Genomic DNA, 26196 nt, shown 5'->3' on the forward strand with positions numbered 1-26196 from the left:
TTTATATCTTATATCCACACCGATGCCATTCTGTTCACTGGTGGCAAGCACACACAAAACAGAGTGCTGTTACAGGACGAGGTGTACGAGTACGACCTGTGTCGTTTTCGTACTCCTCGTCCTGGGTTATCAAGTTACTACGGGGTTATCAAATTACTACGTGCATGCATAAAGCGTGACCACTCAAATCAGGTGAAAAATTACTGGTCCCAAGTGAAATTAACACCGACTTTAACACCTGAGGATGCATGCGTGCAGTTTAATTTTCCCGGTATAGGGCGGGCAGATGACAACGCAGTTGCCTAGAACGAGGTATACAGTTAGCCAGTTTCAACGGCAGCCACCACCCCTACTATTCCAATGCCCTATGCCTTCCGACGGGAAAAAATAAAGCAAGTGGAACTTTCATTGCTTGAATGGAGAAAGATCGCAAAAGACAGGACCAAGGAAGACTAGACACACTCGGCACTGCGTCTGTCTAGTGCTCCTTGGTCCAGTCTTTTGCGAGGTTTTTCTGTTCAAGCAGTATGTACTAACTGTCCAGCGTTGCCTGTCTTGTGAATGGTTATTTAGAATGAATTTACCTCCTAAGGTTTTCTTCAAACTGCTGGAAGAGCATTATTAGGGCTTCTGCTTTTTTTTTTTTTCAAACCCCAAGCTTACCTTGGTCTTTTCCTTTTCCGTGGGTTCCCATTCAGACTAAAGGATGAGTACCGCCAGTGCTTGGGCCAGTCTGCCGACAGGCGCCACTGCCCCGGGATGGCGTCTCAAGTCGCCGACATGGGTGACCCAGGACCGACGCTGCTGGACAAGGCCGACTGCTACTGATGCAGCCGCGAGGCTCCACGATGTGAACTGCTCGTCTCCCTCGTGGCGTCCTTGTGGAATGATACCACATCAGAAGAGCGCCTTTCTGTATATAGATAAAATAGGGCTATGATTCGCGCTTCAATATTCGACACCGCCATTATGAACGACTTACGAAATTTGTGTGTAAGCAAATGAGATATCTCAAGTCTCGTTGTCCGGGTTGACGAGAACATTTTTTTAACATATAATCGATGTTTGTTAAACATTTTTATATCCGCATAGCGTTCATTTCCTTTGTTATGTGCATAGGCGTGCGCACAGGGGGGGCAGGGGGGGCGGCCGCCCCCCCTAATCATCTGAATGGGGCGCCAAATTGGCCCATATTTTGCCAATGTAACACATAAAGTAAGTATTTCTGCTCAGAAATATTTTGTATGTGTTGCAATTCCATCACATTGAAATAAAAATTTTATAACCATCCCTCTTTGCACGGTGTTCGGACCGCTAGGCCTTCAGTGGGAAGAGGTCGGGTGTTGCTGTAAGGGGGGGGGGGGGGGGAGGGGGGCGCACGGTAAGACTTTGCCCCCCCAAATCGAGAACTCTGCGCACGCCTATGGTTATGTGAACTTCCTTTCGTGGTCGGATGTTCCAGCGCCTGATACTGCGAACATCATCTGTGGCATATGAGAAGGGCGAAAAGGAATCGTCTGTACCGGTGGTATTCAAATGTGGGAGTTCTGTAATGGCTGGTGCTTCACCACGCGAACAGGTCAAGCTAACGTGAAAGCCATGGTTCCTGCCAATGCGCAATGGTAAATGCTGTTGCGCCGGTATTGGTATTATTGTTCGTAAAGTTTGAATGTCATGCAACGCGCGTTTACCCATAATAAACATATTTTACCCATAATATGGGCGTTTACGAGGTTTTACCCGTACCAAACACACCCGTTTAATAAAGGAAAGTAAAAAAGTAAAAAAATGAGTGCCTTTCCACTCTGTTAAGAAGGATGACCTGCAAAGCTGGCCGCAGCCCACGGAGCGCACGAAACAAAACACGTTTATTCTAATTTCAGATGGAGCACACTTCCTAGCTAGTTATCTGAATGAACTTCTGCAGGATCCAAGCTTTGTTCTTGTCCTCCCGCGTCGTAAGCATCTTACTGTTTGTGTAAGGCCGGGTTCAGACTGTTGCCGCAACTGTCGTAATAACTTTAAAGAATGCCGCCATTTCTCGTCTCAGCCAACAGAACTGCGTGACATGCCATTTTTTTATGTCCATAGATCACGATACGGCTGTTGCGTCAGTAGTCTGAACATAGCCTAACACAAACCCAATCCGCTCTACCACTACGGACTGCGGACAGGTCCCAGTGGGTGGTTTAAACCTCGTACGTGCATAACGGACATTCCATCCATCAGTATGGGTATGAAACTTAAAGCTGCGCGTGTACGCCCCCTCCTCCCTCCTACTATTCTCTACTGCAAACCTGCGCACGCATAAACCGGCAACCGGTCATGTGCACGTGCTTAGAAGTCACAGACGCCATGGAAAATATACCTCTGGAAGCCCTCTTAAGTGATATTGGCTCACGCCGGTGTTCCAGGCGGCTGTTCATCTGGGAGGGGTTCGCCGTTACTCAACGAGTTGAACTTGAGGCAGTAATAACGGCGGTGCCAGCAGCTTTCCGTTATTTTGCGTTCATTCGCGCTTGTGTTCGGGCCAGCGCTTCAATTCTTGCTCTCCTTCCTCCAAACTAACGGCATGCATCCGTCGCATAACAATTTATAACCTGGAAGCCATTGAGCTCTATTCACGCGTACGAACATGTCGCTGTCCGTTTTCCTTCTTAAAGGAAAGCTTCCGGTTAAAGGAAAGCTTCCGCGTGACATTTCATCATCACCAGCCTGTCCGCCCACTGCAGGGCAAAGGCATCTCCAATATATCTCGAATTATCCCGGTCCTGTGCTAACTGCGACCAATTTATTGCCGCAAACTTCTTTATCTCATCTGCCTGCCGGCCCCTGCAACGTTTGCCTTCTCTAGGGATCCACTCGGTTACCCTTAATGACCAAGGGTTATCTTGCCGACGCATTACATGCCCTGCCCACGTCCATTTCCTCCTCTTAATTTCTACTAATATGTCCTTAACACTCGTTTGTTCCCTGACCCACTCCGTTCTCTTCTTGTTCCTTTACGTTACACCGATCATATTCCGTTCCATTGTCGCATTGTGTGACATTTAGGCGCACGTTAGTGATCCTCAGGTGGTCAAAATTGATACGGAGCCCTCCACTACGGCGCCCCTCGTATATCCCGGGGGAAGCTTGCGCCAGTTAAAACCCAAAAATGTGAATTTTTGAAATTGGAATTCACTCACTAGTGGATCGGGTGGGCGTTTGAAAAAGTGACTCGTAGCGGACGCCGAGGCGCTCGAAGAGCGCGGTGGATGGTGGAGTCGTGTGTGACAAAGAGAATGCTGTTATCAGGAGTACGTCCTAACGCATCGGAATTATTGTTGAGGTGGGGCGTGAAGCAAGTGCCGTTAATTGGGTTTTTAAAGACGATATTCTTTCTTTTTTTTTTTTGCTACCTATACGCGAAAGATTTGCTCCTACACTCGCTTGGACTGCCCACCGCTCAATAGTGTTTTATTTCGTGATGATGATGGTGATTTTTGTGTGTAATGGCGCAAGGCCAACTGGGGCAAAGAGCGCCAAACAAAAGTTGCTTAATGAGTGTGGTGCACACGTACAGACTAAAGTATGTCTGTAAAAATTGGCTGGTTATTACGATACTCCCTAATGCGATATTTGGGCGCAGTAGCAGTGCGCTGAGGCCGCACTCACTCGTGGGTTCTTTCGACGGCAGCGATGATGAGCCTCTGCGTCGGCGGCGCGAAGTGCGTCTCAGGAAGGCACCGCGAACTGAACGTACATAATAGTCACAAGCACGGCCCCCTCACGTTTTCGCCAAGCGTCGCACCGTCGAGCGCCTCGTGTCGGCACTGGACACAGCACACTGCCCCCTCCTCTCCCCCAGCGCACATTTTCGGAGGGCGCTGGCTCGGGCCGCCAGGGCGAACCACCCTCCCCTCCCAACTCCGCGACACTCTCCTCCTTTGCTTTCTTTCATCGTTCGCTTTTTCGTTCACTCGTCGGTCTTGCCATCGTTCACTCTCCAGCCCAGAGACGGCCGCCAAAAGGCTGCACCCTAACATGAACGTGAAATGAAACATGAGAGTGAAGGTGGCTGTTGTAGAGGGTCAGGTGGTAGCTATGCATGATAAGTAATTGTGCGCAACGCAAAGAAAGCGAAACAGGTGCGCCAACTAATCCGCCGCGTCATGAATTGTTCGGCACACCTGTTTCTTTTTAAACTGAAGAACGCATGCGACAGGAGGTATACTATATCTCTGTATAACGTATTAAGCGACATGGAGGGAGTATTTAAACTCATCTACCCTGGTGCGGGTCAGTAGGTTTCTGTAGTGCAGCTCGCACGTGTACCCGGTTTTTCTTTTTTCTTTTTTTAAAACGCAAAAATGAAGCCAAAGCGGTGAGGCTACGTCCTCCGTCGACAGATAATACAAAAAGTATCTTACAGAGGAGGCATAATCAACATGGATTAGCTGTGCGTGCATGCCACATTTTGTACTATGTTACTTTTATTGCCGCCTTGAGGTGATTTTCTCCAGACTCATCTCAACAAAGCCGCGGGAGAGAAGAAATGGACAGCCGTTGCCAGTTGGTTACCTCGAAGGCACGAGCCCTACTACGACTAATAATTATAATAATAACCTTTATTTGCGGAAAACTTGTCCGCAGAAGTGTAGAGCGGTGATGGATTAACGCTCACAGAACAACAAACTAAGCCAGTTGGTATTAAACGTTTATTAAAAAATAGAGAAGCTGTGGTTGATTCCTCTGTCATAGGAATCGGGAAAACACGAAAGTGAAATGTGCAGCCAAACCTGCAGCTGAGCATCATTTGTGGGTCGGCGGCTGTCTTGTGGGTGTGCTTGGCGAGCGACGTCCTGCTGGTGGGTCGCTTCGGCAAAGGTATACTGGCGTCATTTCCGTGAATGGATATGACGTCAGTGAAATGTTGGTGTGTCCCGGCATAAAACACTGTCGTGTTAAAACATAAAACCTGAAAACGAACAACGCGAAGTATACAATGCTCTTTAGTACTAAAAGTTGCTTCCCCGCAAGAAGACGCGGTGTGCATTCTTATCCTTCGAATTATCTCTGCCTCATGGCTGAGATCAGGGGTCACAACTTGGCCTAGGTAGATACATTCGCTTACCACTTCCACTGCCTCGCCACCTATCTCAAACCGCTGTGCTGTCCCGATGTTATTTATCATTACTTTAGTTTTCCGCATATTAATTTTCAGGCCCGCGGTTCTACTCTGTTTATCCAGTGCGGTAAGCATTCTTTGCAATTCGTCCCCGGAGTTACTTATCAAGCCAACGTCATCAGCAAATCTCAGGTTACTAAGGTATTCTCCATTAACCATTACTCCCACCTGTTCCCAATCCAATGTTCTGAATAGTTCCTGTCACGTTACGTCGGTTCCACGGCCCCTGCCCTTGCTGACAACTGACCCACATGACCAGTTTCTCCAACTAAACGACGATCTGTGTCGCGCCACACGCTCTGTCATCCCACCTTGTGGAACAGACCTTCCAGTGGGCTCGCTCGCTGGGAGGAGGTCCTGCTGCGTAGACTTCGGTGGCCCTCTCTCCTGCGGTAACCCGGGCGTGGCCATCGCGATACCACGCCCCGTTTACCACGAACTGCCCCTCCTGTACAGCTCCTGCCGAAGACGGCGACACCAACCAGCTGCTATGGACGTGCCCTTCCCTTAGTGCAGCGAGATCCCGACGCCTTTGCGGCACAGGCCTGCACCCTGGGAGACCCCCCGATCTCCAACGGGCTGTGGGGGCCCCACCACCGCTGTATTCTGGACTTCCTCTGGGAAACGGATGCCAACTGGTACCTGTAGGACCTTATGACAAAGGGCATACTATCGCAATAAAAAAAATACTTCTTGTAAACATGCTGTGAATAACATTGGAGAGATTGTGTCTCCTTGTCTGACGCCCTTCCTAGTAGGGAGTTTACTGCTCTCCTTATGGTGGATGATAGTAGCTGTGGACCCCTTGTAAATATCCTCTAGTATTGTTACATAATGCTATTCTACTACCTGGTTCCGTAATGCTTGAATGACTGCTGAGGTTTCGACCGAGTCGAATGCTTTCTCGTAATCTATGAAGGCTATATATATATGGGTTCAGAATACCCAGCGCACTTCTTTAACACGATTGATCGTGTGAATATGGTCCATTGTTGAATAACCTTTACGGAACCCTGCTTGTTCTTTAGGTTGGTTGAAATCTAAGGTTGCAGAAATTCTGTTAGCGATTACCTTGGTAAGTAGCTTGTAGACGACTGACAGTAAGTTAATCGGCCTGTAATTTTTCAGGTCCTTCATGTCACTTTTCTTATGGATTATGATGATGTTCGCGTTCTTCCAAGATTCCGGCACACTCGCGGTCATTAGGCATTGCGTGCGCAGGTTTGCCAGTTTTACTAGTACAATTTTCCCGCCATCCTTCAAGAGGTCTGCTGTTATCTGATCTTCATCAGGTGCTTTGCCCCCTTTCATTTCTTTCAAAGCCTTCCTTACTTCTTCTGTCGTTACTAGTGGGATGTCTATCTCCTCTGAACTACTTCCTCGTTCGGCATTATCCTAGATGTCCCGGCTACTATAGAACTCTCTGTAGAATTAATCGGCTACTATGGCTATTTTATCCCTGTTTGTGATTACATTGCCTTGCTTGTCTTTAAGTGCATACATCTGACTTTTCCCCACGCCTAGACGCCTCTTCACTGCTTTCAGGCTGCCTCCGTTCTTTACAGCATATTCTATCCTCTCCATATTATTCTTCCGGTATGTCAGCTGTCTTACGCTTATTGATTAACTTCGAAAGCTCCGCTAGTTCTATTCTGTCAGCTGAGGTGGAGAATGTCATGTTTTGCCGTTTCCTAATTAGATCTTTCGCCTCCTGGGAAAGTTTACTATTATCACATGTCAGGCCATCGTGCCCCCCACTTCTACTGCACACTCTGTGATAATGCGTGTCAGATTGTCGCCGGCTTCCTGCGTCGTAAACTCTGCTTCCTCGGTAAGATCTGAATATCGATTGTACAGCGTGATCCTGAATTCTTCAACTTTACGTCTTACTGTTAGCCCATTGATCGGCTTCTTTCGTACTAGCTCGTTACGGTCCCTCCCCAAATCTAGCCTTATTCGAGATCTTACCATACGGTGGTCACTACACCTCACCCTTCCGAGCACTTCCCCATTCTGCACGATGCCAGTGTTATCGCATATTATGAGGTCTATTTCATTTTTATGCTGCCCATTCGGCCATTCGGTAAGCATTATACTAGTGCTGAAAGGACGAACACAGGGCTTGCACGTCAGCGGGATCGCCACGAACTGTTCCGCTAATCCGATAGGTATTGCCGCCGACAAAATATGCTACATGTAACTTACCCTGTGCGATTGTATTATATCCCACCGCTTAAATTAAGCGGTAGTATGAAGCTATCAGTTTGTCCTAGATCAACGCTCCGTGCCGGTGCGCACCGTCGTGGGGCACTGTACACCACGCTGGTTGCAACCCCGGTGCGTGTTTATCGAGGACTCTATGAGCTTCTGGATGCCGGTGTAGGCACCCAGCGCCATCCAGGGCAAACCAGACGAACTAAAATCTTCGCGTTCGTATTTCATAACCAAACTATTTACAAGTACACTTTGAAAAAATACTGTTTGACCTCTGTAATCTGAATTACAAGCTTCACGGCGTGGCTAAGCCTAATATTGATGTGAACGTCACCCTAATTTGTAAAAAATATATTTTTAAGCTCCCCCGTGCATTTCTATGAAGAAATGGTGATGTAGTGTTTTATTTTTTATTTCAGTACAGATGTCACATATTCCTAAAATAAGTCAACTTCGCCGTTTAGAACATTTTAAAGGGGTCCTGAAATACCTTCCGCCGATGAATGGATCTACATGCAACCAAATAAGACAATGTATTAGCAATCTCCTCCCGTAAGAATTTTGTTAAAGCGATGAGTATTAGCTGAGAAATCGTAAATCGAAAACCGCGCATTATCGTCGCGCCGCGTTTCCTCCTCTTTTCAACTGTTGACGGCGCGCGAGCACTGCCTCCCATGATGCTGCGCTAGTCAGCGGTGACGTACTTCCGCATTACGCTCCTCCGACCGCCGTCTGCTACGGGCAAGTTTTGTTGACACCATGAATTCCGCACTCCGCTCAAGGATGGATAAGCGAACGAAAAATCTGGCCGCATGTGTGCGGTGGCCTGGCCTTGCCCTTTCGCGGTGTGCGTTGCTGCAGTGCAGCACGTGACTTTTAATCGGCGGCGAACTCGCAGCCGCTGGGGAGGATCTTGCGCTCGGTCCCTTTCATGCACCGCGCACTGTTTATCCAAAAAGCGCCGTATCAGATGTGGCCCCGCTGGTGCCGGGTCTTATTTTGCGGTGGTGGTAATTCCTGCCGGCGCCATGTGAAAAAGACATTTTAAGCCGATACAGAACCCGTGCACAAAACGCTTCAATCATGTGACCAGTTCAGCTTGGGGCGACGCGTGGTGGAGAGCGGCAACGTTGGCTAAACATGCTCCGGCGCGGCTCTGAGCTTCCTAGCGCTGGAGCGAGCGCCTTTCTTTGACGATCTCAAACATCGGTTGCCTTGGCAACAAGGCACAACCCGCCCCAGAGGTCAGTTACGGTTGCGTGATCCCGGTTCAGCTTGGGGCCCCACCTCGCGGCATATGGGCACTGCAGGCATACTACTCACTCTCATTTGGAAGTGCGAGATGCGTTTGGCATTACAGGAGGCGATGGTGTGTGTGTTGTGGACGCCTTTGTTTCGCGATGAAATGCGACGTTGTGCTTCTGCGGGTGGATAGTGCTTCCCATGGCCTGGATTATCTTTCTCGAGCGACGTACGACTCAACCTCGCATGGGGTATGTGCAGTGTGCGTGGCTAAAAGCCATCTCGGCTTGCGCGCCAGAGTTAAGTGACTTGCTGTTCGTCCCCGCAAACCGCGCGCGAGGTGAGTGCCGAATTTACGAGGGGCAGGAGGAGGCAGCCCATCGTCTGTCAATCGCGGTTCAGACTTGCAACGCATGTTGTGACGTTGTGTTCGTTCGAAACGCATCTCTGGATTGTTTTGAAGTGGGAAAAAATGTATCCGCAAACCTGGGCATTCGGCTCAGGGCGTTCTCTGCGATTGCACGAAAGAAGTGCCACGGGGCTTCAACGCTTTCTTTATGGGACGTACTCCGGTAAGAGAATATCCATGTCGTGTTATGGCCGTGTTGCATTCAATACGAACGGTTAAGCGTTTGTTTACACTTGTTTCGTTTGTCGTAAAATGTCCAAGCACTCCGGCACTACGCTGGCAGATCAGCCGGCCAGTCGACGCTGAGCAGACGACTCATCTCTTTGCCGGAAGTGCGTGAAAAAGCCGCCCAATAGCAGGATGTCTAGCTCATGACGAACATCGGGGAATCGATGATGTAGACATGTGAAGATGGCGGCGTCCAAAAACACGAAGGAAAGGGTGAGAAAAAAGCGACAAACTTTGCAACAAAAGTGTGAGCTTTCCGCTGCGCGTAAAAGAGTAATACTTGGCCCAGATGACCTTGACGACCCAATCTAACGATTGCGCTACTTCATTTAGTGTGCTCAAAATGCCTTTCAGGGCCCCTTTAATGAACCTGCGCACCATATTATATTGATGAACGATAGTTTTTAAGCAAGTCGGTCATGAAATAGTACGTCCCATAGGAATGTGGGCAGGTAAGTTCAGCAAGTGGTGATCGAAAATTCTGCGCCCCTTCGTCTAACGATGACGACAGTTCAACACGTATCGAGCTTCTTCGTGAGGTACTGCGTGGTTGACGTCGAGTTTGTACTTTGACTCGCAGACGGTTTGGACTTAGACTCTTCGAGACTTGACTCACCCGTAGTGCGACTTTTGGTCACTGTGGCTTTGACTTTGACTCTTCGCACCATTTGATTTCGCACGAAGAAAGCTTCGCGTTCGTCATTAGACGGAGGGCGCCTGAATTTTTTGTCTAATTTCGCGCGTCCATGCATCCCTCTCAAAATCCAAACTGCTTCGACCGTGTCGGGAATGATGGCACGATCGGATAGACTCAGGTTGGATTCCGACCACAGGAAACGTTTTTTTTTTTTCTATCACTTTAACCAGGATCATCATCATTGGCAGAGAAAGTTGGCTTTCCTGTAAGGCGTTTTCAACGCAACATACGCCATCACTGGGGCATAGACAGCTTCGCTTTAAAAGGCAAGCGTGGCACAAAATCCTACTGGTCCCCGGAATACGGGGACCTACCACCAATCCTATGTCAAAATAAAAAATGTTTCGGATACCTCATGCCGATACATGTAAAAGAAAACAAGGCACATGTCCATTGCTTGCTCACCTAGAACGAATCTACATCCCATCACCTCCTAATTATTATTTTGGCTCCTCTAAGGGCATCTGGGGTACAATTAGCATTCATAAGCGAATAATACATTTCCGTGAAGAAATATCCATCGTTATTGCCTCATTTCCAATTATTGTGAAGCGTTGAACCTCACGAGGTGCATAGTAAAATAAAACCTTTTGATTCACTACATGTGTATCTCTTACTAATTTACAGCAACTTGTAAGACACAGAACAGGCCGGGTCGTATGACAAATCCGAGCTAGGCGCTAGCAAAATTTTGGCCCGTGCGCGGTGCAGGAAAACAAAATAAATTGATCTGGTTGGATTTTTAAACATGTGATGTCCAAAAGGTCCAGTACATCGTGAGAGAACTGGCGTTTATCACAGATTACCCGCACACACCACTCACACGCATCCATTTGATGAGTGGGAATAGGGGGGAAAAAAAAGATGGAAAAATCAGCTTGACAGGCTGGTAGAAGTTGCTGATGAACGTCAAATATGCAAGGAGATGAAAGCGGTAATAAGGTGGTGTCACGGAGGAAAGGAACGTGACAAATGAAGAAAAAAATGTTTGCAAACAACCAGCGTACCAAGCGCGTGTGTGCGGCAACATTGAAATCGCCATCCTCAGTCGCTCGAGCCGTTGCTCGAGACCTGCCCTTCAGGAGAGGAATTAACCAACCTCTTGGGCGGGTGAGGAGCATCGCTAGGCGGATGTGACGTCACGTTTGCTCGCAGCGTTCCCGCGCGGTATGTTTACATTTTTCCGAGTGCTGCCTACACGGCGTACGTGCCGTAGCGATTCAAGTAGTCGCGTTCGACTTACGCGGTCAACGCAAGAATTCATAAACTGGCGATGGCTGTCGCCCTGTCAGTCGTCGTTCAACAGCTCCAGCGTCTTCTGGCACAACAGCTTTGCAGTTATCTGTTACCATCGGCCGGTTACCAGTTACCATCGGCCGACCAGGTGAGTGTTTTTTGGCGGGTTTGCAATCAGTTCGCATATCTCCTACTGCAAAGCGTGCTTTCTGCTTGCAGCAGTTATATTAGCGACGTTTACGAAATTGTTAACGGCGCGTTCTCACCGTCTTGCATTATTGTTGCTGTTTATGCTGCTCTGTTCGCGTCTGTCGGCGATCGCAAGCTGTTGGCGGTTTGTTGCACGGCGCGGGAACCCGTCTCGCCCGTGGCGCTTCTTTGTCTCTTCTTCAATGTGGCGTCATTAACATCGCTTGTTATCCTTGGGCTAACCTATCTTAATGTTGTAACGAAAATGAACTTGCTGTGCGAACTGAGCGTGACAGAACGCTGTTGGCAAGGTTTTCGTGGGCGCGTGTGGTTCGTGAGGGCGTTGTAACACGCTGCTTTGGCCTCTTGCACCTCTTTCCTGCATCTAGTACTCTTGCTTGCCAGGAGTGCCTGCCAAGGGATGGTTGCTTCGTTATGTGTTTTCATATTTAATAGTGAACCACTCAGCGTTCTATAACTGATGCAAATGCAGGCGGAACGACCCCGATAACAACGCAGGGCAGGGGCAGTGCTTGTGTGGTCTTCTCTGTCGTTTGCCCTTCTTTTCAGTCGTCGTAGATTATTTACTGTTGCGTGAACGTTGTTTGATTCTTCAAGTTTCATTTTTCTCTTGCAGCATCTCCTGACTGCAGTCACGGTGCCCCTAGCCTGCGTGCAGCACTCATCCTGCCATTCTAGTGGGAACTGATGTTCGCAGGCCACTTGTCACGACCTAACGGGTTCCCGCCCTTGCCTGGCTTATAATTGATGGTATACTTCAGATACACTGCTGCGTTCTCTCTGCATACATTTAAAGCGAGTGTTTACACTAACACAGCTGTGGATAGCCATGAAGACAGCAGCGTGTGTACTGGAAATGCCAGTGAAAACAAAACCAAACGATCTACAGATCTATGCCAGCTTGAACATTACAAATCTTTCAGCGAGTGTCAAAGCAATGGACAGCTGGGGATATCTCGTGCGCTAAATTGTGTTCTTCTTTCTGTTTGTTTTCTATTTGCTGGTATAAATTTACGAATTGATAGTATGAGTAAAGTAGACAGACAACAAAGTGATTGCGTTGCTCTTAGAAATGCCTTACACGAAATAAAACTGCTTCCTGCGAGTTCGCACTGCTCAGTGCGGGGAAAAAAGGTTCCGTATAACAAATAATTTGGTACACCCAAACCCATCTGTGATGAACATATGTCATGCATGGATTATTTAAGGGCATGTTCTTAGCTTTGGCAAAACAAGAAAGTGACCTCTTTCTTGTGCAGAAAACTAGTTTAGTTGTAATTTTGGCTCTTATCTGTCCAGTGTCAACAGGAATAGTAGCCTTGATGTGCGACTTTGCGGACACTTTCCTGTCACCTTCCTTCAATGTCACCACAGTGGTGGTGAAGACTCCTGGGCAGTCGAAATCGCATGATGACAGGCAGTTATATTCTACCACGAGAAGCACCCTCCACAAGCCATGAGGCCTTGCTCTGTTTTCAGCTGGGGCTCCTTTCGTTGCCAAGTGCCTTTGTCTTTTGGGGTAAAGCTCCCAAAACAGGGTGGTCTTGTCCCTGTTGGAATTGTCACGTTGATCATACTTTTCACCCACAGCTTTCCAGTTCATTTCACTTTTCTAACCCAATTCTAATGTTATTAGTGTAGGGAAATCTGGTGTCCAGCAGCTTGCGTTTCAAAGGGAATAGATGTAGCAACTACATCAAGCACTAGCTGATTCTGATGCTTAGTGGACTTTGCTGTGAGCCGTCCAAAGCACCACAAGGGGAAGCAGTGCTGGTCTTATGTAGTGTACTACTTTGGAGCTGCAAAATTACAATGCACCTTTTATTACAATGCACCTTTTTTACCTCAATTTTTTATGCTGCAGTGGAAATCATGCGAATACATGTTTGTAAATGTCCATTCCACCAACAAATTCACGGCATGCCTTGACAGTAGGCGCAGTTTTATGCATCTAGATAATCACCTGTACCCATTTATCACAGGCCTGCAATTTGCACATGGTCGGATTTAAGCACCCTAAATGTGGCAAGTGTAACCGACCGTTACACACAATCTTGAAAACTCTACCTTATCAACGCGAAAGCAATAAGTGGCCCATTGACTAAGAAGCCACTATCCGCTGTCTGTACTAGCACAACAGCTCCTAAACCGGCCGGCAGTGCAAAGAGTGGATTGAGTTCAAAACTTTGGGAAGAGTTCAAACCACATGGGAATCAAACCCAGGACATCCCTAGTGCTAGTCCAGCACCACATCCTTGACACCACTATAGCTCAGTGGGTCTAGCTGACTAAAGGTGGACCCAGGGAGCGCATTATGACCTTAAACTGAAAAAAAGTCCACAGGTACAAGCAACCCGACATACAATGAGTTTTAAATTTCTTGGCAATTCATTAGGCCAGCACATAGCCGTAACATCCCCACTCAGGTGAATTGGCCAGTCACGATGATAGCTGCTGTCAGAAGCTCATGGCTGTTTCACCAATTCCCGTTTGTCTTAAAACAATGCTGCTTAAATTACACACTGGCCAACTGCACCTCGAGTATATTTTACGCTCCTAGCATTCTGCAGTAGCCTTGTTTAGTGTTAAAGAACTACGTATTTGATCACATGTGAAGACTGCGATTTCTGTTAGAGCATTTTGTGCTTTCAACCTGAATTGGTTGACGCTCGTCAATTGAACACTGGCTGCAAACTTTTATTGTGGTGTAATTAACATAAAACCTGGATAGAGTAAAAATACTGAAGAGTAAATTATGCTAGGCTTATACATTGCACAGCGTAGCTGTAAACATCAAAATTCAACTTTTTAGGTTTCACGAGGAAAAGCTCAGCATAACTTGGGCCAGCTATGAAGGGTAACTGCAGTGTAGGGCTATAGGTTAAGTCAGGCCACCTATAAATCTTTGACATGCTTCGAAATCTTGGCACACAGGCATTTTTTTGGTTCTACCTAAACCAATGCTTTGGACTTTGGTGAAATGTTTTGTACGGGTTAAACTGCACAATGCAATTGCAAATAAGAATTGAACAAATGTCTGTTGTGTCCATTCGAGAATCCAGTGCTTGCCTAATATCGAAAATTGCATCCAGCAATCGATTCAAGAAATGTACTTGTATGTCCAAGAGACAAGCTCAAATAAAAAGTTACCCTACTTCAACTGCATTCCTTGCATATTTATTTATTTGAAAATATTTAGCATGAAAACAACAGAATGGTACCAACAGGCAGTGCTGTCACTTTTCGTGCTCTCTCTCTCGTGCTGTGTTGTTTTTCCAGTTTATTAATTTTAAAAATATGCCACATTTGCCATTTTAGTTGGTTTTATTTGTTTTGATGTTATGCTGTGTTGCCAACGAAACTTTGTAAATGTCTTCCTAAGAAAAAAATAAGAATACCTAGCATATGTAAGTGTATGCTTCTTGATGGATAGCAACTCTCACTATATGAAAGTGAAGCCAAGAAAACACCAAAGTCATCACAAACACTGAAGAATGTTTATTGACATGGCATCACATCACTTGCTGGACAAGCAACAAGGCACCATAATGCTGCTCACACAAGAGTGCGAAGTATGCGCCGTGGCTAAAACCACTTGATAAAAATACAAGCAGGCGCTTATCTGCCCCAAGGTGACCCTGAATGAAAATGTGACATGCGCAACACTGGAAATCAACAAAAGTTATTGGGTCAGGCATAAGTGAAAATTGCGGGCAAAAGTCGAGGGCACTTTCATGTGTTGGATGACGAGACTGCTGGCACAAGACAGGAAGGATCGAAGGGTGCTAACTCAGTATTGTATGGTTACAAATACGTGCAGATTGCTACTCACTGGACCAAAAGTGCTTGAAGACCCTGATTTTAAAGCAAAACTTTCTATGTCTCACCAGTGGAATATGCCATGCCAAAAAGGCATTACAGAAAAGCCAACTTTCTCTGACAATGATAATGATCGTGGGTAAAGAAGTGCAGAAAAAAAAAACGCTTCCTGCAGTCAGAAACAAATCAGGACCCTCGCGGTGTGAAACCAACATCTATTCCGTGACACCATTAGTTTGAATCTGGATAGCGGTGCATCGAGATGCAAAATTAGACAAAAATGGTGCACCTCACATTCTAATGACGACGACAGTTTGAACGCGAAGCTTTCGTCGAGCAAAATCAAGCGGCGAAGTTTCAAAGCCACTGCAATCAAAAGTCCAAACAGCATGCAAGTAAGTGATAGCTGAAACAGGCAACGTCCAAGCTCAGATGACAATCTAGCAAGAAATCCCTCGCGAGAAAACTGAGTTAAACTGAAAGACAATTTCTCCTAGACACCCTTCCCACTAACTTACAACCAAATTCCTTAAATGATCTCTTGCGTCCCTCCTACCCACCTAATTTAGCGGAGGCAGTGTGGGACACACTCCTGCATTTCATATACCGACCCACTATTTTTCCCTTGCTATTTCCCACTCATACCCGTCGTGAACTTTAACTAATCGCTACTTCTAAGGGGGTCTGATGCACTAGCAAGAGGCCCCGGGTGTTTTTTTTTAACAGTTCAAGAAACGTTAAAAAAAAAGCCATTATTGTCGTAAGACAAAAGCGTGCACGTTTTTTTTCCTTGCAATTAATTACAGCAACTAATGAACACATGACAGAACAAGTAACAGAGAGCAATGATGAAACTGACAACCACAGATTTGCACATAACTGTGGAGAGGAACTCTCTGGATAGGAGACTGAGCAATAGAAGAGCACAGCAGCTGCGGCTGAACCTTCCCACGCAGCTGAACAGAGACGAAGAATACGGCAAATGGACAAAATTAAGGGTTGGGAGTCTTAGTAGCCACTGTACTTTCTTATCAACCAGGCGTGTGGCTGGATGGTATAGATGAACAGCAACGTGGGAGCTAGAGGACTGCTTGCTGGCGACACTACTACCACCCAGTAGTCTGTACTCCACAGTACACAGTAGGAGGAAACAAACTGGAAGTGGGACTGCGAATTGCCATGACGTTACAAATGAAATAAGTGCTGCGTGGCTGTCACAAGTCAAGGTCAATCACCCTTAAGGGGAGGTGCCAAAACCCCTTAGAGAGAGGATGAAGACATGACATTTGAATCTAGTGGCTAAAAATGAACCATTCATGTAGCACCCCACCGTAAAAGGGGATTGATCTTCACTCATTTCCTGAAATAAAGTTTAAAAGCAGTTCATCCAGGGCAGTTGCCACCAGCACCTTAGAGTAGTATGGTGGAAACACACCACAATCTTTGCTTTTGGGAGGTCTTTTACCGGGCTGTCTACCAAAAAACTCAAATTCGTTTTTTCTAAGTGGGCACCTGGTCTTAAAAAAAAAAAAAAACATGATTTTTACAGTTAGGACGATAAAAATTGGGTGATGCATGTGGTTTTTCATTGAAATTGTAGATATGAAGTTTGTTTCTGTGTAAAACAACTACATTAAACTTTATTTGGCTTTTATGTTTGATTTTTTGACAGCCTTTGTAAAAAAACTGCTTGAGGGATGCAGCTGAACAAGGTACCGGTGAACTGTGCACAAATCAAGGACTGACTGCCATAAGACTAACATTATCATTATATATGGTCTGTAGCAGAAGTGACAGCTGTTTGAAGTTTGGGCCTGGACGGCAACACCAGTTTTCCTGGTTCCCATTTTCTAGGCCCAAACTTCACATGGCTGTAACTTCTGCTACAGACCAGATAGAATGATAATGCTAGTATTATTGCACTCCTTGACTTGCGCACAGTTAACTGGTACTTTATTCAGCTGCGCCCCCCCAGCAGTTCTTTTATAAAGGCTGTCGTAAAATCAAACATAAAAATCCAAATAAATGTGAATAGAGTCGTATTACACAGAAACAAATTTCATATCTACAGTTTCAATGAAAAACCACATGCATCCCCCGATTCTTATCATCATAACTGTAAAAATAAAGTTTTTGATCAGAAACTGATGTTCCTTTCTAACTCGAAGCTTTCTGGCCAGCTCCGGCCTCGAAGGTCAGCTGCGCCTGATCAAAAGGACTGTCAACGCGGCTTGAGCTCAAGGCATCCTGGAATGAGGACACCTCTCTGAAGCATTTTGCGCATTTAATTAAAGTTTATTCTCGCTCTCTCTCTTGCGGCTTGAGTCAAAGTCCAAAATCTAAACTGCTTTGACCGTATCAGAAGGGCGCAGTCTGACAGACAATGGTTTCATAATGCAAGGGACACTGGTTCCATTATGACCATGGAAAGCGTTTTTTCTTGAGGTGCATGTGCTTTTGCTTATCATCCTCATCGCTTTGTGAAAATCACTGTGTAAAGTTAGCTTTCCTGCAGTGCATTATGTAGCCACATTGAATGCAATCAGTGAGGTCCTGAAAGCTTCACTTTAACAACAGGAGTTACGTGCTCGTCAAGACCCTCGTCTCACAGCAAACTTCTCTTCACCAGCAGGCACAGGCTAGAGCCCAGTCAGCAGGTGCTGCAAAGACATGATGAGAGTATTTTAGGCACGAACCTCAAGATGGAAAGGAGGCGGAGCAAAGAGCAAGAAAAATGCATCAGGAGGAGACTGCAAGCTCTGGGATGAGCAAGCTAGGTGTGGTGCTGTCAGGACCATAGGCGTGCGCACAGGGGGGGCAGGGGGGGCGGCCGCCCCCCCTAATATTCTGGAGGGGGGCGCCAAATTTGCCCCATGCCTTAACTCAATTGAACCTGTCACGTAGGGTTATGAGTCGACCACGCGTGTGCTTTCACGACCATGGCAGCCGAAGAACCCTCATGTTACCCTCCAAAAGCTGTTTACATTCAGCCCCGGAAAGGCGGGGACCAAAAGCAGGTCGCTGTGAGAAACACGTTCTCACTTAATTTTCATATTTGCAGCTACTTTTCCTCGCAAATAATGTGCCTAGTACTGAGCAAAATAGCCGCGTAAAAAGAATTTAAAAAGAACATACAATATTACCTTCTTAAATTCTTACGAACTTCAAAAGCTAGCGTTCGAGCGGTACGCACGGGTACCACGTTGCAGTTTACAAAAGACAGATGTGTCATATGTTTCTGTGCTTTAGGGAGAATGGAAGTTTTTTCAGCAGCGTGTTGTGAAATTGATGCCGCATCCGCCCTGGGACCTGCCCCCTTTGCCGATGGTACACATGAAAGTAAAAACTTCTGCCCAGAAATATTTTGTAGGTGTTGCAATTCCATTTCATTGAAATAAAAATTTTATAACAATTCCTCGTCTTTCCACTGCGTTTCGACCGCTAAGGCTTCAGTGGGAGGAGGTCGGGAGTTCCCGGGGGGGGGGGGGGGGGGGGGGGGGGCTCAGGTAAGACTTCGCCCCCCCCCCCTAATCGAGAACCCTGCGCACGCCTATGGTCAGGACACTGATGTCGCAACCCAAGCCTGGGAACAAGCGGAGCCAATAGCGCAGTTGTTCCAGCCTCCTCTGGAACAGTGATTCAGCTGATACGCCAACAGTGACACGCCAATTTATAGTTATATTCTATATTTATATTAAATGAAGCCAGTGCACGTGATGCCATCTCCCGAGTTGTGCCATGCTTGCACCGCTCACCCCCTTGCTGGTAGCCATGTGCTCGTACCGTGGTCAACCTCAAGTCTTCACCCCTTTCCTTTGAAATCCTTTGTGTGCACGCACAACTCACCACATGCTGTCGAAAAAGAAGGAATAAAAACGTGCATCACTAGAAAGCATAGCTGCTACCCCAGCAACAAGTGGAGGGGGCACCCTTTTGTTTGTTTTGCCCGAGACGAGTGTCCAGAATGGCGGATTACCAGCCCGCGCATGTGCAGATTGCTAATAGAAAAAGGTCCATTACCGCAATCTCATGGAGTCCGACGTATCACAGACGCTGCGGCACATACATGGCGGCGCACACACAGGGTCGCCCACTTGTAGGCCACACCAGTGAATACAACCTATGAAGTGCTATACCCACCACCGATATAGCATTATCTAGCTGCAGTCAGCAACACTTTTTTATGTTTACACGTACTTTCAAGCGTTCGGAGGGTCAAAATGGCTGCTTGTCACTGCTTCTGACCGATCATCCATGGGTCGATCCCACCAATCTGGCTGCCACAAATCACAGTAATAACGCGGAAGTCTTCAATTGTGGGCCGGACTGACACACACGATTCGCGCCAGGGCTGTCAAACTGGCGTGGCAACTTTCTGATCGCGGCGTTAACACGCCACAGTGGTTCGAACACTTGCCCAGTATGAAGGTAGCTATTTCTGTCGTCGTTGGTTTGTCGCATAATGCATGCTTTACTGATGTTTAAGTGCAAGACCTGGCAAGCTTCTCTAGCTCACCCAGAATTTCTCGATACGCAACTCTGAGCTGACGTGTGAGCACGTCTGTTTGTCGTGTGGTTCCTTGTTAATGAGCCAGACCATGCAACTGAACGGTGCGAATGCAGATTTGATGCTTTCAGCGCATTTCACTCCTTTCTTCGATCAACAAGAGAGAAACTGTCAGTAATGCTCATAGAAAGACGGGGCGAGTCAGAAATGCTGCTTGGACACTTTCTAGTACCATATAAATAGTGTACTTAATCTTACCGAGAGCCAAAGCATCATTTTAGGTTGTAGTGAAGCAGACCAGAAAACACCCCTGCCCTTTTTCTTGTCCTTTCTCTTTGAAGCACTCCTTTGTTTATGTATTGAAAACAAATTTGTGCAGCGGCACACTTCATTAGTTATTTGTGTATATGGCTAATTTTTTACATTTTAACATTTATATGTTCTCATTGTAGTATGATACTAATCTTGATCAGTGCATTTTTGAAGCAGAGGTGGTTTTCTTCAGGTGGCAGTTCCTTTTCTCTACAAAAAAGGGCTTGCTGTAAACAGGATCAAACAACAAAAAAGGAAATCTGTTTTAGGTAAGGAGGAAAAAGGTTCACGTCAATTTCACGTTATTCAGCTCGGTGACCTACAATCCGACACTATCCATTTCCCAACCATTGGCACGCCTCAAGGTGCAGTATTATCCCCACTCCTATTTAACATTGCCCTAATCCACCTTCCCAGTAAGCTCGCCGCGATCCCTTGCTTACTCCACAGCATATACACCGATAATATTACGCTGTGGACCACCAGAGGCAGCGACTTTCAAATCGAGGAGGTTCTCTAACAGGGAGCTGACTTAGTTACCGCCGCCGCGCAAGTTGGGCTTGGATGCTCACCTGAAAAATCTGAGCTTTTAATCCACCCCGCCAAATCAACCGGCAACCCGGCCCAGACACCCACCATTGAGGTCCGCATTGATGGTAGGGATGTTCGCCAAGTGGAAGTCCTGAAAATACTTGGGCTCTGCATACAGCGCAATTTCGCAAACATTAAGTACCTAGCACAGCTGAATTCTCAGGTGAATCAGACGATCGCCCTCATCCGCAGGATTGCTGCCCGCAACAAGGGGCTCAAAGAAACGGAGCGTATCCGGCTGATACAGGCATTTGGGCTCTGCCTTCTCACTTACTCCCTCCCGTATCTCTTGCCCTCGCGTACCGAACTCTCTAAAGTCAACTGCCTCATTCGAAAGACCTAAAAAACGGCGCTACAAATCCCTCAGAGCACTACCACTGCCAGACTCGAGAAACTCGGCATTTACAATACTGCGGAGGAACTCATTGAAGCCCACCTTATCGGTCAGCTAAATAGGCTCTCATCCACCCCCACCGGTCACACTCTCCTTGTTACTCTTAACCTTAAAGCCCCTATCCTCTGTGATGACAGGCTCCCGGTACCAGCCGACATTCATGGCTCCTTCACTATCCACCCTTTACCGCGCAATATCACCCTGTTTTCAACAAGCAGCCTAGGGAACTACGAGCACAAGCACTTACAGAGAAATACCCCGTCCACCCCACTACGGTTTACGTGGACGCAGCTTGCTATCGATGGCAGGATGCATACGCTGTCGCAGTAGTAATCAACCATCCCAACACTCCTCCTCTTAAATCCCTAACAGACCGCACCAACTGACCACTGAGGCGGAAGAGGCGGCAATAGATGATCGGTAAAAAGTGCAAATGCTCATGGGTGCATTGTCAGCTCCCGCGGAGTTCTGTTACTTCCGGTTCGAGAGCTCTCCTGGCCTCCCATATGCCGACGGCTTTCACGCACGCTTGTGCTTGTTGTTTATCTGTTTCCACTGAAAAAAAAAAACCGCTCATGCATCGCACATTCAATGTGTAACAACAATGAATTCTACTAGGGGCTTCTCTGAAAGGTTAGCACTCTGTGACAAATAAACAACACGCACACACGCGCGTGAAAGCCGCCGGCGTACGGGAGGCCAGGCGAGATCTCGAACCGAAAGTGGCTGGAGCAGACAACGTACCCATGAGCCTTTGCACTTTTTACCGGTCACCTATCGCGCTAGCCCTTACACATAGGCCGCCCCCTATCACTATCATCTCGGATTCGAAAACGGCCATTCGAAATTACGCCAGAGGCATGATCTCGCCCCTGGCGCTCAAAATTCTCCTCAAAAATCCTCCTACCATACAAATAAAGCTGATCTGGACTCCAGACCACATGGGCGTGGGGGGAAATGAGGCAGCACATAGGGCCGCTCGAGAGCATACCGTCCAAGCAGGCCCTAGCCTCGAACCCTTTCACGGAGCCCTATCAGCTTGGGACAGTCTCTTGACCTTCCAAGACATTACGGCACATTACCGCCTCTCACGCCGCCAGCTCCCCCCCGCACACCCGGATTTATCCAACAGGGAAGAACGGCTATGGCGACTGGTGCAAACCCATACCCTCCCATGTCGCTACCACCTGCACCGTATTTATCCTTCCGTCTACCCCTCCACCAACTGCACGGCCTGTGGAGCAGTGGAAACACTGGACCATCTTCTTTGGAACTGTCCCCACAACCCCTATCCTCTCTTAGCAGACGGTGGGCACTGGGCTGAGGCACTGGGCAGCTTCGACCTGTCTACCCAGCGGGTGGTGACGGCGAGGGCTGCTGCGGACACCGGTACGCCGGTCACCACGTCCCCTAAGGGGCCTTTAAAGGCTCAATAAAATCTTTGTCCTCCTCCTCCCATGGTGCGGTCACATGCGGTTTTGCACAGATGGCATCTGGCCCCATTTTGTCTGACTGGCAATGAAAACTGCCTGCTTCAAAATAACTAAGACATTTTTTAGCCACATTTATATTCAGGCAGAAAGTGCTGTGCAGCCATTGCATGTAATGTTGCCTAGTATGAAAAATTGTGCTCAATAGGTTTCTGAGGAAAGCTGGTTTTGAGAATTGCATTGTGCCATAGGACAAAACAAAATTAACTATAAATGAAAAACAACACAACAAAAGTCCTGAGTTTTGCCATGCATATTTTTGTGCTCCTTTTCTATCATGTTTACAACCAACATGACCATACTGCTAATTACATTGCACCTTTGGTCTCATAGGTCACCCAGAAAGGAAAACAACTGAAGTCGATTAAGTAGTGTAAGGAAAATTCACTTTATATTGTAAAACAACAACAGTATTAATGTATTCTTGAAAGCGTAAGAAACAACAGCCTCGCCTGGACCTTTTGCAAATGTGAAATAGTTTCTTCTTGTCTTCTTTTTATTTTATGGTGAAGGAATGGGGCTGCTTCTTTTCCTGCAGCTTGTTAAGTTGGCCAATTTTTATGTGATCAGGTATCTAAGCATTCAGGAGTAGACGTGTCCTGATCAGGTATATCTTGAGTCCAACTGAGTAAAGCGTATTCTGATTTTTATCATGCTAAGGGTCATATTCCGAATGCTCCCCATGAGCACAAACGAGTTGCAGTGAATGAATGAAGATAGCACGGAATTCTTTTATCAACACGTAAATGCCTAAGACTAGTTCACATACTTGAGCAAATCACAAGCACGGCATAAACTTAATGCGGTTGCCCAGCAGTTGGGCAACACGCCACACTATTTAAACTAAATGCATATGCTACTCGATAGTTTCCCTCCAGCTTAGAGACTGCCTTTTCCATGTATTTTCTAGTTCATAAATATACCATAGAATGCTTGGCTGCAGCAGCTCTCATAAATTACAAAAGGACAAGAATAAGATGGGCATTGCTTCCACAGATGATCCCTTTGTATCATTCCTGACATGAAATAGCCAAGTGAATCTTTGGACCTTGGTAACAAACTGTTTCAAAGCACAGTGCAAACCGTGATGAACAAACAGCATTGCGTCAGGTGCATAGCCTGCGACACTGTGCAGCTGAAAAAAATATCTTTGTCTTTCTGCTTCATTTTCCTGTGTCTACATATGCAAAGTGCCTTTATTAACAATAAAAGCAGGGCGGTAGGAGGGGTGTAAAACGTTTAAAGAGCTTACGGCAAAATAATGCGACACGCTTTTTTTAAACATTATGTATGAGCTGCCTCACGTAAGAGGCATTTCTTACAACATTCTTAGCCCTGTATGGCTTTCTCACACAGCTTAGATGTCGTGCGAAAAAGGCAACTTAGTCTAATAGCTCAAGGCGAGGTAGGTGCATCTTCTCCCGTTTGCACTCAAGAGTTTACATGAGAAGGCATTAAGTAATTGCATCATAATCGAGTAAATTGAGGTCACTTCGCACTATGAGGCACAGGGCAGTGTGGTAGACCTCTCACTCAAGGATCTTTAGCGTAAACCAAGACATTGTGTACAGAAGGTTATTTTTTTTGGCTTTATAAATTCAATGCAGCCCCGGCAGCCAAGAATAGAACCCAAGACATTGTACATCCCTGCAGCCATAGGAAACCATGTGAGATCTGAGCAATCTGGCACCTGAGAAATCTCATTACGATGAATAAAGCTACCGTGCGATATTACTTAGTGTTTACAAAAACCAAGGATAGACAGCATAGGGGCACTAGATACATCCTTGCTTACACAAAACTCAAAAGTAAAATTTAAAAATATATATATATATATGACGCGGCCATCCGAGGCACGGTATATCTATGATGTTGACTAACACCATGTACTGTGCCCTGGCCGACGACGTAATTTATGTTCCTGCCTCCACTGGAAGCTGGAAAGCACTGTAAACGGCCCTGCGGTCAGCCATAACCCATTACACGCCCAAGACTACAGTGCAAACTTTGTCGTGACGGAAACCACGTACGGTGCTGTTTGCACGAAGGTCACGCCAGCCCACCTCATAGATTGTGCTACGTCGGTAGTGCATATAACAATTTCTGGTGGGACTTCACTAGGTGGTACATATAGCATCATCCATAAATTTTCAACAGTAAAAAAATGAAGGTAGTAATTAAGCAGTGCATGAGCTATCCCTACCTCTTCATTGTTTCACTAGCTACTGAAAGACTTGTATTTGAAAATGTCAGGCTGGAATGGATGCATAGACCAGGTTGGTTTTTTGACATCGGCATAAATAACTAAACTTGATTTCTAGTACACACACTGCTGTCTTCATGGCTATCAACTACCGTGTTACTGTAAACCCTCGCTTGAAATGTACACGGAGTGAGAACGCACTGGTGGATCTAAAGTATACCATCAAATAGAAGCCAGGAAAAGTCGGGACCCCGTTTGGTTGTGACAAGTGGCCTGCACTAGAATGGCAGTTCCCACTAGAATGGCAGGATGAGTGCTGCAGGCAGGCTAGGGGCACCGTGACTGCAGTCAGGAGATGCTGCAAGAGAAATAAATGGAACATGAGGAATGAAGCACCGTTGAGGCAGCAGTAAATAAACAATCTAGGATGGCTAAAAAAAGGGCAAACGAAAGCGAAGACCACACAAGCAGTGCTCTTGCCCGCCCTGCGTTATCCGGGTCGTTCCCGCTGAATTTCCATCGGTTATTGAACGCCGATTGATGAGATGAAAACACATAACGACGTAAGCATTCCTTGGCAGGCACTCCTGACAGCAAAAGTGCTGGATGCAGCAACGAGTGCAACAGGCTAAAGTAGCGTGTTACAACGCCCTCACGAACCACACGCACACACGAAAACCTTGCCAACAGGGACCTGTCACGCTCCTAACTTCACCAACAGATCGTACAGCAAGTTCATTTTCGTTACAATATTAAGATCGGTTAGCACAAGGCACGTTGTCTAGAAAAAGCGTCGAGGAAAACAAGTGATGTTAATGACGCCACATTAAAGATACATGGGCGAGACGGGTTTGCAATGCGAGCGAGTTTCCGCGCCGTGCAACAAACCGTCAACAGCTCGCGATCGCCGACAGACGCGAACGAGCAGCATAACAGCGACAATAATGCAAGACGGGGAGAACGCGCCGTTAAGAATTTCGTAAACGTCGCTAATATAACTGCCGCGAGCAGAAAGCAAGCTTTGCAGTAGGAGATATGCGAACTGATTGCAAACCCGCCAAAAAACACTCACCTGGTCGGCCGATGGTGGACAGTTGAACGCCCACAGATAACTGCAAAGCTGTAGTGCCAGAAGACGCTAGAGCTGTTGAACGACGACTGACAGGGCGACAACCATCGCCAGTTTATGAATTCTTGCGTCGACCGCATAAGTCGAACGCGACTACTTGAATGGCTACGGCACGTACGCCGTGTAGGCAGCACTCGGAAAAATGTAAACATACCGCGCGGGAACGCTGCGAGCAAACGTGACGTCACATCCGCCTAGCGATGCTCCTCACCCGCCCAGAAGGTTGGTTAATTCCTCTCCTGAAGGGCAGGTTTGCTCGAGCAGTCGCTGTCATGTGGTTGCCTCGGCGAGCTACTTCGGTTCGGCGACTGCGGATCCTAGTCGCGTCGCTCGTCGCGTCGCCGG

The 26196-nt window shown here is 46.9% G+C and overlaps 1 protein-coding gene and 2 long non-coding RNA genes across 4 annotated transcripts in view; 2 read left to right on the forward strand and 1 right to left on the reverse strand.

The window, feature by feature from the left end:
- Nucleotides 1-957, forward strand: part of LOC144137913 (uncharacterized) — a 61227-nt gene extending 60270 nt beyond the window's left edge. The window contains exon 14 of the mRNA XM_077669933.1: nt 699-957. Within this exon, the coding sequence (XP_077526059.1) occupies nt 699-828 (130 nt within the window). The 3' untranslated portion in view covers nt 829-957. The remainder of the gene's footprint in view (nt 1-698) is intronic.
- Nucleotides 958-11041: 10084 nt separating this feature from the next.
- LOC144137908 (uncharacterized) lies at nt 11042-14571 on the forward strand. Its single transcript, XR_013315761.1, has 2 exons — nt 11042-11344; nt 12023-14571. It is a non-coding gene; the product is annotated as an uncharacterized LOC144137908 (long non-coding RNA).
- Nucleotides 14572-15580: 1009 nt separating this feature from the next.
- Nucleotides 15581-26061, reverse strand: LOC144137906 (uncharacterized). 2 transcript variants are annotated; one of them, XR_013315759.1, is made up of 3 exons: nt 25795-26023; nt 24943-25080; nt 15581-17885 (listed from the first exon to the last, which is right to left on the reverse strand). It is a non-coding gene; the product is annotated as an uncharacterized LOC144137906 (long non-coding RNA). The 2 variants fall into 2 exon arrangements; XR_013315760.1 differs by lacking the exon at nt 15581-17885 and adding an exon at nt 18912-19077 and having other exon boundaries at nt 25795-26061.
- Between the last annotated feature and the right edge of the window lie 135 nt (nt 26062-26196).

This window comes from Haemaphysalis longicornis, unplaced genomic scaffold (genome assembly GCF_048455015.1).
Source record: "Haemaphysalis longicornis isolate Haplotype H1 unplaced genomic scaffold, Haemaphysalis longicornis Haplotype H1 scaffold_5, whole genome shotgun sequence".
NCBI classification, from domain to species: domain Eukaryota; kingdom Metazoa; phylum Arthropoda; class Arachnida; order Ixodida; family Ixodidae; genus Haemaphysalis; species Haemaphysalis longicornis.